The 14,486-nt window shown below is 43.2% G+C and overlaps 1 protein-coding gene across 1 annotated transcript in view; it reads left to right on the forward strand.

The window, feature by feature from the left end:
* Positions 1-13,674, forward strand: part of sfswap (splicing factor SWAP) — a 40,790-nt gene extending 27,116 nt beyond the window's left edge. Inside the window, exons 15-20 of the mRNA XM_031855537.1 lie at positions 2,620-2,841; positions 2,986-3,119; positions 4,304-4,435; positions 4,889-5,029; positions 8,352-8,424; positions 12,951-13,674. Coding sequence (XP_031711397.1) covers positions 2,620-2,841; positions 2,986-3,119; positions 4,304-4,435; positions 4,889-5,029; positions 8,352-8,424; positions 12,951-13,016 — 768 coding nt within the window. The 3' untranslated portion in view covers positions 13,017-13,674. The remainder of the gene's footprint in view (positions 1-2,619; positions 2,842-2,985; positions 3,120-4,303; positions 4,436-4,888; positions 5,030-8,351; positions 8,425-12,950) is intronic.
* The last annotated feature ends 812 nt before the right edge of the window (positions 13,675-14,486 follow it).

Genomic DNA, 14,486 nt, shown 5'->3' on the forward strand with positions numbered 1-14,486 from the left:
GTGTGTGTGTGTGTGTGTGTGTGTGTGTGTGTGTGTGTGTGTGTGCCCTGAAGGGACTTCCACAATCCAGGACTGTGGCCTGCTAATGAATACCTGGATGTACGGCCAGCTAGAGATTGTGAGCTTGTGTTGGTCGGTGCTCAGTCTAGTCAAGATTTAAGGCGTTACATTAAGTACAGTGGGGGTTTATTTTCTTCTATTGTTACTCCTTGATTCTATCAGATGGCACAAGGCTGCGAGCATGTGTGATGATTTGTTTATCCGAAGAAGGACTTATGTAACTAGTTACCTCATCAAAAAAGTAGCTACATGACTGAGTAACTGTTTACTTTGAAACGCTGCCATTGGTCATATGTTTCAGCACTGTTGTCGCAGTATGGAATAATAGCACACTGGTGACCAACCTGACAGACATCCCATCACTGAACTCTACCGAGCAACGTTAAGTAACGACAGTATCTCCACAAGAAGATACTCCACTTGGGATCACCATCATCATCACGCATGTCCAAACATAACCTCTTATGACAGGCCAAAGATGACCAACATAAATGTTTCTCTTATGTTCATTCACTCATGACGGTACAGTTATGGAGGGAGCCCCCGATGCAGTGGCACCGCTCAGAATGCTGATGAATTGTAGAATAATGACATGAAGGAGTAAGAGCGTTCCCAGCCTTCTCTCGCAGGCTTCCATCAGCGATTGATTTAAAAAAAACAATAAAAAAAACGTATTTTGCAGTGGAAGCTTTTTGATTAATGACCGGTGTGAACACGAGGGAGGCTAGCCTGCTCCTCGCACTGAATTTCCCCGACACGTTCTCACATCAATTTCCTTATTAATTAGATAGAGATTTTCTGCTGCCTCTGCCTATTCTTTATTTCGTCATGTCGGACGATGCACAAGAATGGGAAAAGAGCTGAATGAAGACGTCGTGTCGTGTTTGATTGTATGCCGTTTTGTACAGATGCAAACACAGAGAGGCAGTGCACATTATTGTGACTGTGAGCTCTTTCTGTGTGCTACATTTAATTTAACATGAGAAGAGTTCTGTGCATCTTTCACAGCGTTTCAGTTAATTAAATGGATTCTATTTTCTTTGAGCTTGGGGAGATTATAATGAAGTGATGTATTTATTACTGTGATTTCTAATCAAGCCGAAATATATGTGCATTTTAAACTCTCTCTCTGAATGTGTTCAGCTTGTGCTGCTGTAGTTCTTTTATTCATCTTTTCAAATCAAACCTACTAAAATTGCCAACCTGACTTTCCTATAACAGTGACTCAGGTATTACATTTTAAACTGTAGCTCTAGTTATTAGTAGTTGTTTCTTTATTATATAGTATTCATTTATATATTTTGATTATTATTATTTTATATTGATAGAATATCCCTCCTGTGTTCCTCCTCTCCTCTCCTTTCCTTAGCTTTCCATCTCCTCTCCTATCCCCTACGTGGACTGCAACTTTTTTTTCATTGTTGCTCCCCTTACTGTCCGAACTTTCGTATCTTGCCCAAGCAGGTGTGAGAGGGCAGGCGTTTTCTCATTCTGGCGTTGGGATAAGCTTCCCAATATGTCAGTCCTAATTTTAAACCAAACCTCGCTTCCTATCATTTCATTATCGCTCCCTTATCCCAGACACCAGATAGCGTGCAAATAGAAAGGTGTAATAAATATTCTTCCTCTTCCCTGCCTGTGTTTTTTTAGATACTTATTGATTGTCTTCCGTTGCGAGTGCTCTCTCTTTGTTTCCTGCCTGTTCTTCTTTACCGCATTTGCTTCCTACTTTCATCATCATCATGTCCCTACTTCCTTCTGTCCCTCCCTGTCTCTCTTGTTATGCTCCTCCCATTTCTTGCCAATTTTAGCAGATGGGTAAGATTGAATTGTAGAGATGGAAGTCACACAGCGCACATTCATTTCCTTTCTGTCTTCCATATTTATCACTCATCACTTGGGTAGTCACTCCATTCATGTGAATGTTGGCTTATAAAATATGCCATTTGATGTTTATCTTTATCTAAATGCCCTTTTGGTACCGTGAAAGCATACATATGTGACATGGGTAACCCCCAGGAGCAATCCAAGACCCCAACCCTGGAAGATAAAATCTGGCCTTGGAAGATTTAGCGTCGTGTTTAACCCACTGATGGACCGAAGCCGTCTTTTCAGCAGGAATCCAGCTGCAGGTCAATGTTATACGAGCAGACAGACCCTCATCGGAGTAATTAGAGGCACTTTGCAGCTAACAGTTGTAACTCAGCATGTAGCCAGAGGGCTGCACTGAGTTGTGTAACTCGCACATTTCAATCGGCTGAGTAAGGAATTATTTTTTTTTTTTTATGAGTAATAATTTCCCAGCAGAGGAAGGAACTATGACTTTGCCTGAGCCAGCTGGTTATGATCCCATCCATGCCCCTTTTAGTGACATTATTCCACCACTTTCTTCTGTTGTAACTACATCAATACAGCTCGATAGAGACATCAAGCATTTGGGAATTCATACAATTCCCCTAATGAAAAAGAAAAGGTCCAGCGTCCTATTGTGTCGGTTGGAACAATGCCTTCACTGATGTCTTTGCTCTCTCTCCTGTTCTTTCTGCCTTTTGTTTCTAGTTGCAGGAAGCTCTCTCTGCCCTGTGTGACCCTGTGCCTCATCAAGTGTCGTCTGCACAACCCGCGTATCCTCAGGATCCAAGAGCGGCCGCGGAGAACAAAGGAGCGCATCGCAGCAGGGAGCCTCCATCCTCCTCATCATCCCACACTACCTCCAGAGGAGCAGCGAGAGATCGAGACAGAGATCGAGAGAAAAATCGAGACAGGGACAGAGATCGAGAGAAAAATCGAGAGAGGGATCGAGAGAGGGAGCGAGAGAGAGACAGAGAGAGAGAGAAAGATCGAGAGAGAGACAGAGAGAGAGAGAAAGATCGAGAGAGAGACAGAGAGAGAGAGAAAGATCGAGAGAGAGAGAAAGAAAGAGACAGAGACCGGCACAAAGGGAGGGACAAAGACAAAAAGAAGAAGAAACACAAGAGGAGGTCGAGATCGAAGTCGAGGTCAAAGTCGAAGAGCAAACACTCCCTTCCCAGTGCCTACAAGAGATCCCGCAGGTCCCGGTAAGACCCCGTTGATCGATGCGCTCGTTCAAAACTGTCAGTGGCAGGGCGGAGAATTTCTACGTATCAAACGGATAAATTTGATCTTTATTTAAAGTGGTGTGCTTGGAGTACACGTACATATTTGTTCCCTCTATGACAGCCCTTTGGTAGGAAGCACTTTTATTGTTGTTTTTTAATGCTGCTTTGCTGCAGAAAGAATTTAAAAATACCTTCTTCCTTTCGGTTTATGCAATGCACATTACAGGGATGAGTCAGGAAACAGAGCTTCCTCCGGATATAAACTTACCTAGTTGGCGAAGCGGGTCTGTGATTGGTGCAGCTGCTGTATAAGACATTTAATGTGACAGACTGAGAACCAAGTGATGATTCACCCTCTGTTTTATAGTTCAGCTGAACCTTTAGTGCATAAACAAAAACATTAATAGAAAATAATGCATTTTTTCTGTCTTTTTTTAAATTTCTTGTTGTCTTTTCTTTCTCGTTTCCAGGAAGAAAATAGTCAATGTGGAATGAATTTATGAATCAAATTAAGGGCTGCTTTGTTGGTGCCATTTATCTGTCAAATAGGCCAATGTTGACCAGCCTGCTTTGTTTATCCACCGCTGGGTGGATAAACAAAGCTGACATTACCTCCGCTGGCCTTTTCCTTTTGGGCTTTGTTTTTAGAAAACAAGGGTATAACTTCCTCCTGTAACCGCGGCTATTTCATGCCTGTAAATGATGTGCGTGCTCTACATACCAGCCAGTGCAGAAAGTTAATCCTTTATGCAAAGAAATCTTGAGAAGTGAATTAATCTCACATATACAGTATATAGTCCATACATATTTAATGCTGTTTTCTTTTCAGACTAGTTTAGAAAAACAGTATTTACATATTTAAAGTCCATGATGTGTATTAAAGTAATTCACGCAATCATGATATGTGTTTCTGTGCTGTGGCCCAGTCGCACTGTATTGAGGCTCTACTGCCTTGATGTGTATTGTGCCACATCCACCTCGGCCAGTACTCTAATGGAATCACTGCAAACCGTTCTCTGGCTATTCGGTCTTTTCCACCCTCTTTTGTCCGCGTGCTTCATTTCAAATGCATCAGCTCTCGCCTGCTGACGCTCTGTCGTGTGTAAGTGAATGGCTTCACCTCCTCTTTTTACACTTTTTCTTTGTCCTCCTTGTCTGGCCAGATCCCGCTCGCACTCCCCGGGGAGACGGGACAGGAGGGGCCCCTCGACGGAGAGGAGACGTGACGAGAGAGAGCGGGAGCGCCATCATCCCAGCAGCAGCTCCGGCCTGCCCAGGGGGCATTCGAGATCCAGGTAAACCTATCGGCAGACTTCACGAGTCTGCGCTGAGGGAAAGAAATCACGGGTCCTCACGTACGCCAGTGTTTATTTTATCACAGAAAGCATTGATTTATTTCACCTGTCAAGGCAGAGAGATGCTATGACATTCGCACAATGGTGTTGATAATACGGTGTGTGGGTGTGGGTGTGGGTGTGTGTGTGTGTGTGTGTACTATACATTGAGTAATGTTTTAGATTGTGTCTGTATAAGAGTAGATTTAGCGAACATACCTACAAGGCAGATTTTTAATCCCCAAATGACCACTGGTGGAAACTGCACCAGTGAATTTAAAGTAGGGCTTTGCTGAATACACAAGCTCGGCCTTCAGACAGTCCTCCACGCCCTTGATGTATTGTGTGTTGTACGGCGTTGCTGCTTGAATCTGCGATGTTTCGGTTCCTTCTCACATTTTGTCCCCCCCAAAGGTCCCCTCCTGAAAAACGAAGGAGCTTCTTGTCATCCTCGGGACAGATGCAAATCGTGGGTTCCTCTCTCTCCCCGTATTCCTCGCCCGGCAGAGCTTTGTCCCCGTCAGCTAGCCCCGCCTCCAGCCTGGCCCACTCCAGGTAACCCTCTACACGCCTGTCAATCAACTGCTTTCCCAGGTATAACTGAATGTCTCTTCACTAAAGAAACGCAAGCTTGTTGGGAGGACTTCCAGCCAAGGAGATTGATGCAATTTCTATTACTTTTGCTTTTAAATGCGTCTCATTTTGACCAATAGATCGAACAATCGTCTCTTATGAAACAAACAGAGCACAGCAGTTGGCAATTATAGCAAACTGTGAAAACTGTGCTGATGCACCCTGTCGAAGACCAAACTGAGCATGATGACGAACACTAACTCTTTCTTAAAAACATGATTTTTTTACTGATATTGTTGTGAAATAAACGTTTTTTTTCTCCACATGTTGAAGTGGTGTGCATGGGGCTGTAGCAAGAGTGATACAAGAATTTGGAGTGTGGTGTATTTTCATTTAGCCTTTCAAAAAACAAACCAAAAAAAACAGCAAAAGTGTAAGTAATGGATTATTTCCTCTAAAGTAAGCTGCAGAAAACTACCTAAGCTCACCCAATTTTACTTCCAAGGACAATTTTGTGTGGTCGCAAGAGAGAAAAAGAGATTGCGGAATTTTATACTCTAATAACTGCAGCCCAACTTATTACCCAATATAGTATTATGTTCATCAAACATATTAGTCCTCGTCTTAAAACCCATTCAAGTGAAACGTAATGTTTGAAAATATGACCATTAAAGCCTAAATGTAACCTCTGTCTTGCTTGTCCTAAACTAGACTAGTTGTATTCAGCCTCAGTCTTTGAGCAAGGCATTAAGTATGTAGCCAACCAACTACACATTAACTCTACAGCATAGCGTTATTGTTGTACACCAGTCTGTTTAAGGTAGAAGTTTGGAGACGCGTTTCATCTTCCTCTAAACGCCGTTGCCGTCTACGAAGAACGAGGGATGGTTTCCCGCCCTAAAAACAGCGTGATGGTCAGAGCCCACGCTGGATGACATACTGCCAGTCTGATGTATGCTAGCTTTGTGAATATGAAAAGCTAGTGGGTAAAACAAAGTTTGCCCGAGGAATTGTGTACATCCAGTATAGACGGGAGAGACCCAAGCATTCAATCTAAGGAGCCAGTGATATGATGGCTCGGAGCCAACATCGTTCAGCTTCAAGGTGCTCAGGCACAGAGGTATTCATGGCAGCGGACACAATCCCGTCTGAGGTCTTACGGTTGTTGGTTTGCAATTAAAATTATTTCCAACAGAGACAATTTAAAGCTGCAGACATTCACTTCTGAATATTTAAAGAATTCTTCAGCAAGTTGTGTGCGTGCGTGCGATAGGGTATCTCCTGGCCTTGAAGCGGTCCCTTCGTACATCATCACCCTCACTACAGTTTGAGCTCAGCCGGAGAAATTGTACTCTCAGGATGTTTTTTAAAACAGGTTTCTTGAGAGATTACCGTCCACTCTGAGCAGCATGTATTTGCTGCACGGTGTCTGTAAAGATAGTGGTTTTCAGTCTGCCATTATTAAATCAAATAATCAGTTGTGGCATTCTCAAGTATTGTTAAAAAAAAAAAAAGAAGAAAATGATGCATTTCTTAAGTGTTGCCTCTCCAGCTTATCAGAAAATCCTGAATATATATCTTGAAGCAATTTTAGAGAGGACTAAATAGATTTGGAGGGTTGTTTTTCTTCCCATGAAGCGATTACAAGGCGAGGGTCGGGGGGGCAAAGGAACTCCCCATCGCTGTGTGTCGTGGCTGCAAGAAATATTTGCTTGAATATTTAAAAGAAGTTCATGGAAACAATCTCAGTCGAGGTCAGCGTGAGATCCTCGGGAGTATTAGTTAGTCAAGTGTCTGTAAAGATAAAGTGAAAGTGTTAAACTGAACATCAAAGGAAGGGAAAGAGCTCATTGTATTTTGCATTATTCAAAGTATCGGTTGTGTCACACGGAATAAGTAGGAGTGGAAACATCATTTCTGAACAAATGATCATCACGTTGGGACAGAGGAGCCAATACGAGCCACTATTGGGGATGTTTTATGCAAAGGAACGGCCTATTTTGAAAGTGCTGTAAAATTAAATTCTTGGCCTCTTTATTGAGGTCATCTGTCCGCTCATTACGAAGTCAATCTTTCTCAATCCAAATCTTTATCACCTTATTAAAAGCTCTTACTACAGCCTCATCGTTCCAGATCACGCATTGGCTGACACACACTTGAGTGACCACAAAAACGGAAACACTTGTAGGCCACATAAGCAGAGCGTTCCAAGCAGCAGTGTGTTCTGCCGTTTCTTGTCCCCCGTTGTGTTTTTATCAACTCGATGCGCACGACTTCGCCTATTTTGAACATCTCGAGATGAATCATAAAAAAAGTTTAGGCACCGACAGCAGAATACACATCTTCATCGCATGGATATTTGTCTTTGGCATCACAGACATACATACACTTAAAAAAACAAAAAATGAGATAAGAAACAATAAATTATTCATAAGTGTTCCAAAAGGCTGGGATTAAAGTGCTGAAATATGAACAAGTATTTACATATTGTAAATAGTCGTGATTAAAAAAAACAGCAGTCTCGGTAAAGTCATTTGTTTAGTACGATGATGGAGAATAAGAGATGTTAATCACTGCTGTGGGTGCACTACATCGTCTCCATTAAGCAGAGGACGTGAAGAGTCCTCAACTACTAATGTTGCTCTCCTCCTGGGTGCTGGGCTGTCTCTCTGGGGGGGTTCTGTTTCATCTTGCTGGTAGTTTTAACTATTCTTGTGAGCTGACGTTTGCTCCTAAATTATACTTTCTACTAGAGTGACTAAACAATCCTCCACATCAAAGCTATTTGATATCCCGAAAAGAAACGGTGTGCTCTGAGTGTTCATTACAATTCAAGTTGGTGTCTAAAATCCTCCCTAAATATGTGACACTACCTACCCGCTCAACAGTTACTGTAGGAACTCTGTGACTCAGCATTACCCTTAAATATTAAACCCAGCATTGCAGCATGTCACCTAAAGAGATCTGCATATCATTCATATACAGAGACAGACAGACAGACATCAGAGCCTTGTACAGAGACTCTTTGGGGGCTTTAGACAGACCCTGTGATTTTTTGGCATTATAAACTTGTCTGCGTTTGACATTGTTGATGTGGTAGTTTTGGCTCTGGGTGGATATTTAAAAAAAATTTTTTACAGATAACGTGCCACTCCTCTTTCACCTCTCTGTCTCTTCCCCTCTCCTCTCTCTCCCTTCTTACAGCTCTTGAAGTCTCTCCAACTTTGAACATCTCAGAAGATATTATGAATATTGTATAGCCTCTCCTGTTAACATGATTGGTTTTCTCTCTCTCTCCCTACAGGGGTGGTTCTCTGGACAAAGACAAGGCAGTGGCCTCATCCATTGTATCCTCTGTTCAGTCCAAAATAACTCAGGTATTGTTCTTTTGCTTTCAACCCAAACATGTCCTCTCCTGAACTTTTACAGCCTACCGAATACACGTAGAGTGCTTTTATGTATTTCCATCGTGCAAAGAGGAAAGACGGAAAGTGCTGCCTCGGACCGTGAATTCATTTTTTGAACCATCTGTGTGTATCAAGTCATATCCTGTAATCAAAGTGAAGCTTACAGTCCAATCAGCTGGAGTTTTCTCAAGCAGCAGTTTCCAGGGCTGAAAGGTGTTTCCGGTATTTTGTCTACCTCTACAGAAGTAACATTGGCATCGTTACCCATAAGCTGCCATTTCAACAATCTCACAAAGGTTTGCACGCTACAGCTGAAGCAATTCACCCTGTCTAAAATTGCACTTCCACCCCCCACCCCCATGCACTCCTTCTGGGAGCGTAGCCAAGAATTTAGGGAGAGTGGGTGCCGGTTGAGTGGCAAGGATACAGAGACCTTGGTGAACTTACCCCTGACAAAAAAAAAGCAGTCTCTTTGGATGTTGGATTTCACCTCTCTGTGGAGGAAGCAGGCAGAGCTAATGTGCCGTCTTCCAGCACTTGTACATTCAAACCCCAAAAAAAAGACAGGTTTACCACTTCTGCTGAGCTGTTGGAGGTTAAGTTCATTGAGTTGTTCCTCCCAAAAATCGATGAATTTGTCAACCTCTCCTCTTCACAGACGTCAAACCTTTTGATTTTTGTCTGTGTTTTTTCATGTGTTTTTTGCCTCCTCGGCTGTAGACTGTACAGGTTTTTGTTTTCCAATCCAACCTTTAAGCCTCTATAATCTATATTTTGATCTAATAAATAATATCAAATGACAATGTGCACTCATGCTCCTACAGAGAATTCTTTACGGCGCTTTAGAGTGAGTTTCAGCATTTAGCAGCTTCACAGCCAGATACATACTAAGAGACAGTGAATATTGGACTTTTCATTCATTAGACGTCCAGAAACACAACTCCAAACGAATGCTAATGGCGCTTTGTAACAGGGAATTGTGCCTGAAAACATCATTGAAAAAGTCCTCGAGTTTGAGAACGTGTGGGAACCCCGCGATACGTTACTGACTTGATGATGTCGTCAATGACTCACAGAAGCTGCGATCCCCCGTTGAGTGTTAAAGATGGCGTAGACACTTCCAATCCGTATGAAATTACAGCAATCACACTCCAGGCTCTGCGTGCAGCCACTTTCTCACAGTTTGTGCACCGATTGTCGGAACGGCGGTGCTTCGTGCATTGTGCTCGCTCGCATCTGTTGGTGTGCGACACATTAAATGGGATGCGTCTGTGTTTTGCTTATCCGCCGAGCTTTGTGTTCCTCATTTGGGCGATTGAGAGGAACGCTGTGTCTGAATAAGTGGTACAGAAATATATTTTAAAATGTATATATATAACCTCGCACTCCTCACATTGTCCCTGTTCCAACCGGTTTACAATAACAATGTCCAACTCGTGACTGTTTATCGCGCCGCTTTCACAAACCAAATGCGTGCACACTCACCAGTTCTAGAGGAGGAAATAGGCATGGAGCTGAAGAGATGTCGGGAAGGAAAGAAGAGCGTACAGATTACTAGATTCATTTAATCAAATGAGTGTTTGAGTTATTTTTCTTTGTTAAATTACAACAAAAAAAAAAGGCTCCAGAGTGTTGTCAAGCCACTTTTGACTTGAATCGGTTCTCATTAGGACAACGAGTCACAACTGTTTTCCTCTTCAGCTTAAGTTTTTATTATCTATTTTTGTCTGGCTCGGCTCTCTCCACCAGCTCTTAAGTGCAACACAGTGACACGCTGTTCATTTGCTTAATTCTCTACTGCTATTTGAACACGGAGACACATCCCTCCAGACACATTTCAGACTGCATCACCTTGATTAGTCGAAAGGCTTAAATCAATCCCGAGATGAGAGACCTCTCAGGCAACCGTCTCACCACCCAAATTATTATTCATCCTGAAATGTCAGTCATTTCTACTTGCACGTGATGCAATCTTTTTTTTTTTTTATGTATTTGATCTTCATGCAACCGCGTGCATTAAAGGACGGAGGTGTGTGCCTGTGTGGACGGTAGATGTGAACTGTAGCATTGGTATTATGTAGTAGCTGGATAGTGTAGCGCTGCAATGTTAAACCTTGTGGTGTAGGAGCAGTTAAAACCTACAAGAAACTCAGTGTTGCACTGAATGTGGTGAGAGGTTGCAGTCGAGGCCAGAACCCGAGAAGCATTGGGACTCGAGTTAATGGAGGTCAATGGAGTGTGAATGGAGAGGCGACACTGGCTATTCTGTGAACACTGGTTCAACTTACACAACATTTGGAACATTTTCTCTCCTCTGGCCATGGGCCAGTGTGTGTGTGTGTGTGTGTGTGTGAGGGAGGGAGGGAGGGAGGGAGGGAGAATGTCAGACTGTCCGGTGTTTACTCACCAGATGCACCGCAGATGTAAAACACCGCTCATTTCACAGCTCTCGGTGCATGAAACGGCACATGGAAATGTCCTTCTCTCACATAGTCAAACACAACTCCTCCTCCGTCCTTCATCTCCACGATTCCGACACGGGGAAAAAAAACATGCTGTTCTCCGCTGTTGCAACACGCACAGATTCACAACCGCTAACTACTTATACCCCATCTGTGATGTTTTACAAACACATGTTGAATAATTCAGCGCATCCTCATCTGCCTAATGGTCTCCTCTTCCCCGAGGGGGCCCGGTTGCTGTTCGCCTCAACCAGTCTCTCACTCTCCTCCTGTTTGTCTTTCGTCCTCCGTCTCCTGTCCCCCTGTTTTACATTTGTTTTGGTTTACTCCGTCTGATAGATGCTTTGTCCACTTTAAGACCAGGCTTAGGTTGGTTTTTTCTTTGTATTTTAGTTTTTGGAATTAATTTTGTGTGTGTGTGTGTGTGTGTGTGTGTGTGTGTGTGTGTGTGTTTCTTCTTCGTTTTATTTTTATTTTTCAAAACTTTGAGATGGTCCGGTCCACTCTAGGTCGTCTTCCAGCATAACAGATTAAATGAAAGGTGGTGGAGAGGTTCTGGCAGGCAGGTGTGTGAACGTGTGATGGGGATGAAGAGGAAACTCCAGATGTTGCATAACTCCCTCAAGACATTCAGTATGTTATGAAGGGATAGTTTAGACTTGCAGCTTTCATTTGCAAATCTGTGAATTTTTTTGTTTAAACACCTCATTAGATGGAAATATGTTTCAGTAGCAGTACAGTAGGAAGTACACTGTCAGACATAGATTTGGATTATTAAAGAGTTTTCAAATATAAACTTGTATATATGTTTTATATAATGTTGGATGACATAAGGAATATTTAGGTCAACATCCTATGCATCTTTTAGAGGCTCCATCCTTATTCAGTGTGATCTAACCAGAGCTGGCCGTCCCCTGTGTGACCGCTGTAACTCCTGATAATCTATTAATGTCGTACAATTGCTGCTGCCGAGACAAGAATCAACCGTAGAGCAACTTCCCACTTGGCCGTTAATAATTTGGAGCATTGTTTGTTTGTCACACTCCCTGCACAAGTCCGTGTGTGTGTGTATGTGTATGCGCATTCGGATACGCCAGGGTTGAGAGACAAAGTGCCTTTCGAGTGATTTGATATGACAGCTCATTCCCTCCGTGATTACAGCTGTTAATTTGTCTCATCTGTCAGGAGAGCTCAAGGTTGGATATTTGTCCATGCGTGTATTAATCGGTCCTGGGATGCAAATCAACATTTCCTATTCAGCAATGCAAGCATTTGTACCCTGGTCAGCAATAAATATTTCCACCTAAAAAAAAATGGAAGGAATGGGATTTGGAAATTTGGCAGTGCCTTACTTGCTACAGTTGTTGTTGTTTTTTACATGACGTAACATAATGCCTGCAGTCGTTCAGCTTGACCTAACATTACATTTAATTTCCAATTAATAGAGACGTTGTTTGACTCCCGTCATGCGATGCATTCTGTGCTCGCGCCAGGCAGGCTGCTGCAGTAGTGCTGCCCCCCCCCTCCACACAATCAAATATTAATGTTCATTTAACAATACCCGTTTGTTTTTTTTACTACTTGAAGACATACTGAGTAGGTCAGCTGTTGAAACAGAGGATTAGGTGACTGTAGATATGAGGCTTTGGGGAGGAGATGATGCATCTAATTCTCAGCGCTTACAGGGTATTATACTTCAAATATCTTCTAAGCTGTATTAAGGAATTCCTGATGGCTCGAGGGAAGGAAGCGCACTCCGAACCCACTTTTAATTTACCACAGTATATTAACCTTCGACACGAGGGGGAGCGGCTCGTGGTGGCAAAACAACAGAATGAGCAAAAAAAAAAAAGTATTTGAAAGCTGCAGCGTGGGGAATTGATTCCCAGTGGCAACCGCTCGCAGCTCCTTCGCACAACAGGGAGCAATTCAAATGAATAGTAATACCAACATGAATGTTTCTTTGTCTATTAATTCAAAATGAGATACTTTGCTGCTTTTCCCACAGTACCTTTACTCTTTCTCTCTTTTCAGGATCTGATGGCCAAAGTGCGAGCCATGCTTGCCACCTCCAAGACCTTCCAACCTCCCGATTCCTAAAGAGGGGGCCACCGGCTTCCTCCTGGCCGCGACGACACCGGCCAATCAGCCGCCGGCATTCTCCGATCGCCTAGAGATTCCTCTGGCCCTGGATCCGTTTCCCCTCTCTCCCCGTGTTCATCCTCGATTTTATGATTTCATCTTGATTTGAGCGTCGCCAGATTCAGTTCGATTACGTTGTGTCTTCCTCGCTATTTTGCGAGTGATTTAAATGGCGCTCGGTAAGCTGAAGAAAGCGGCGCACCGCCTCGGAGATCATGCAGTTGGCATGTTTCAGTGCAAATGTGGAAATAATCCGTATGTCGTTTTGCGTCCTGTTTTAAAACACGTGGCGACATTCTTTGCAGCGCTGTGTGAAGCTGCCGGAGGTCTGTATTCTCCCCTTCTATGAAGGGTTGTGTTGTTCTGATGAGCTCACTTCTGTCCTCCCTCATCTGCTATCGTCTGCTGTTGTTTTCTCTTTTGTTTCCGCCCCCCAGCTGTCTTCGCTCTCCAGCACCTCACACGTCTGCTGGAGAAGCCCTTTTCTTTTTCTTCCTCTTGTCCCTCAGCTCTAGTGCGTGGCCTTTTACTTCAGTTCCCGGTTTGTACTGTAATGGAATTTAATGCAGAACAAATTTGTAATCGAAACTGTTAATAAACTTTCAATTATGATTTACTTGTGGTCATTCCTCCTTTCCTGTTTTTTTTTTTTTTTCCAGCTGAAACTATTTAAAGCAAAAGTATCGGCGTCCTTCAGTCCTCTTCGCCGTCCTTCATTTGAGAGACGCTGATGAGATGGAAGAGATAATGTTTACGGCCCCCAAACCTTCACCTGCATTGACTGTACTGACTCTAGTGTCACAGCAGCATTGCTGATAAACCTGACGAACATAAGCGTCGACTGCTGATATCCTTTAGGTGTCTGCTGCTGCAGCTAATTTGCAGACTGAACAGAAATCACCTTAGTTGTCACATCTTGGCGCCTGGACAACAACCTCTGCTTTAAGTGTCAGTAAAACCAAGTAGTCTTATCATTCACAACAGTCTCACTTCAGAGGAGCTTCAGTGAAGCCTTGAGCTGCTCAAGGTCTACCTCACATTTTAATTGACACTGAAAATAGCAAAGAAGGTGCACCAACTGCTCCTAAGGAAAGTCAATATGCTCCTGCACTCCCAACACCTTCAGGAACATCAAGACCTGCACCAGCAAAAGCTGCTTCCAGCCTCAGGCTATGACAATGCTGAGTATTTGTTTCCCTCCTGACAAACATAAACGGCTGACACAAACCCAGTTTTGTTTCCACATTTTCATGTCCCTACACTATATTGACTTGTCAGTAACCTACTGGAGCTAATGGGACTGGGGGGGTCCGAGTGGTTAGCTCACACTATAACACTGGTGGTCGTAGCCCGGTCCATAATTCAGCTAACGCAGCTCCTGAAATTGTTTCCACTAACAATAGCCCTGAATTTGCTCCCTTTTTAAAA

This window comes from Anarrhichthys ocellatus, unplaced genomic scaffold (genome assembly GCF_004355925.1).
Source record: "Anarrhichthys ocellatus isolate YVR2014 unplaced genomic scaffold, GSC_Weel_1.0 scaffold16, whole genome shotgun sequence".
NCBI classification, from domain to species: Eukaryota; Metazoa; Chordata; class Actinopteri; order Perciformes; family Anarhichadidae; genus Anarrhichthys; species Anarrhichthys ocellatus.